The sequence below is a fragment of the Sinocyclocheilus rhinocerous genome, unplaced genomic scaffold (assembly GCF_001515625.1).
Source record: "Sinocyclocheilus rhinocerous isolate Xijiao unplaced genomic scaffold, SAMN03320098_v1.1 C36637744, whole genome shotgun sequence".
Taxonomy (NCBI): domain Eukaryota; kingdom Metazoa; phylum Chordata; class Actinopteri; order Cypriniformes; family Cyprinidae; genus Sinocyclocheilus; species Sinocyclocheilus rhinocerous.
In genome coordinates, this window is record NW_015784231.1 from 1 (window position 1) to 1426 (window position 1426).

Here is a 1426-nt window from a genome sequence, read left to right on the forward strand (position 1 = left end):
CGTTCCGACCTTCAGAATCGCACCGTGTACGCCCGCCTTAAGTCACAATGTTTTTTTTAAACCAGAGATATCATTAACCTCTCAGCCACAACATATCATCACACAGAGTTCTAATATTAATAGAAATCAGCAGATCTCAATCAGTTATTATGTGACTGAACTTACGCTCTTTTTCGAACAGCTCTCTGACTCCTGGCAAGTCTTTTGCCGCACCGAAATACTTGTATCCTCTGTTCCCTGGCACCTCTTTACCCTCATGGTCCAACATCTTCGGCCCCACTCTCTATTAAACGCAAACACATACGCTCAAGCCGTGCTGACAAATATGAAACACTGCCATAAAGCAAATATAGCGCAGTTTAAACCTCTGAGACCACATGAACAACCTGGGATTTACATATGGAAATAAACCAAACATTATATGATTTTGAAGAATTAAAAAAAGTATCATTACATAAAATAAAGACGAGGTATTTCAGATACATTTCAATATTTTAAAGCCACTAATCACAATGTAAATGTGTGACATTGCTCGGGTGATCTCAGGTCTTGTTTGTGTCAGCTCCATTAACGCAAAAGTACAAACCAAACGCCGAAACATTCGTGTGTTCATTTTTGAGATCAGTTTATTATGCCGATCGAATCTTTTATTAAACTGGAAACATGCAAAACTGAACTATTTTCACTGGTTATCTCAGATTTGTGGACCTCACTGTAGATGCTATGAAAACAAAACAACAAATTCCTTGTGTGTTTGCGCACACTTTGTGAACAAAGCTCATTCTGATTCTGATAAAAGTTAGAAATATACATCTGTAATTGATTTGATATAATACAGCAACCATATGCATTAAATGTAATATGATTTGAGATGAAATGGACAAAAAATGCAATAAAAATCATGTAATTCAGCACTCATATTCTTACCCTGTAGTCAGGGCCTCCCAGTTCCTTGATTCGGACTTCCCAGTGTCCTTTCTCTCGGAGCAGCTTGTTGATTTCATCATTCAAATCACGAATCTTAAACTCCCCCAAACCAGCTGAGGAAGACAGGCAGGAGTTTAATCAGTAAACGCCACATGTACATTTCATGTTTGCTTTTTTTTTTCTTTTACATATTCTCACCGTTTTGAATCTGGGCGACTTTCTTTGAAATCTCACTGATAATCTAGAAGTGCAAGAAAAACGGAGGTTAAACCGAATATGTGCGAGTTAATATGCATATGTAGCATTATAGCATTTAACCAGTATCTATCAGAAGCACAACTTCAAAACTTCTGACCTGTCTCCTCCACTTCTCTGCTTTAGGCAACTCATTACACTCTGAAGCAAGAAAAGGTCTTCTTTCCTGTGAATGTGGCATATGATCAGGTGAACACAAGCCATAGAGATGCTCTCAGCACATCAGTGTTTAGATGATAAAGTG

General features: G+C 37.9%; 1 protein-coding gene across 1 annotated transcript; it reads right to left on the minus strand.

Annotated features, from left to right (window-relative positions):
* Positions 1-37: 37 nt before the first annotated feature.
* On the minus strand, positions 38-1367 carry LOC107736331 (pre-mRNA-splicing factor ISY1 homolog). Its single transcript, XM_016547774.1, has 4 exons — positions 1283-1367; positions 1126-1168; positions 928-1040; positions 38-283 (listed from the first exon to the last, which is right to left on the minus strand). The coding sequence occupies exons 1-4, from the start codon at positions 1361-1363 to the stop codon at positions 137-139; spliced, it is 384 nt and encodes a 127-aa protein (XP_016403260.1). The 5' UTR covers positions 1364-1367; the 3' UTR covers positions 38-136.
* Between the last annotated feature and the right edge of the window lie 59 nt (positions 1368-1426).

Bases quoted from the DNA above. Each gene is read 5' to 3' on its own strand.
- LOC107736331 (XM_016547774.1), bottom strand. From the start codon at position 1,363: ATGCCACATTCACAGGAAAGAAGACCTTTTCTTGCTTCAGAGTGTAAT. The intron at 1,041-1,125 runs GTGAGAATATGT...TGTCTTCCTCAG, and splicing joins AGTCGCCCAGATTCAAAACG to CTGGTTTGGGGGAGTTTAAG. The intron at 284-927 runs GTAAGAATATGA...TGCGTTTAATAG, and splicing joins TGGGAGGCCCTGACTACAGG to AGAGTGGGGCCGAAGATGTT.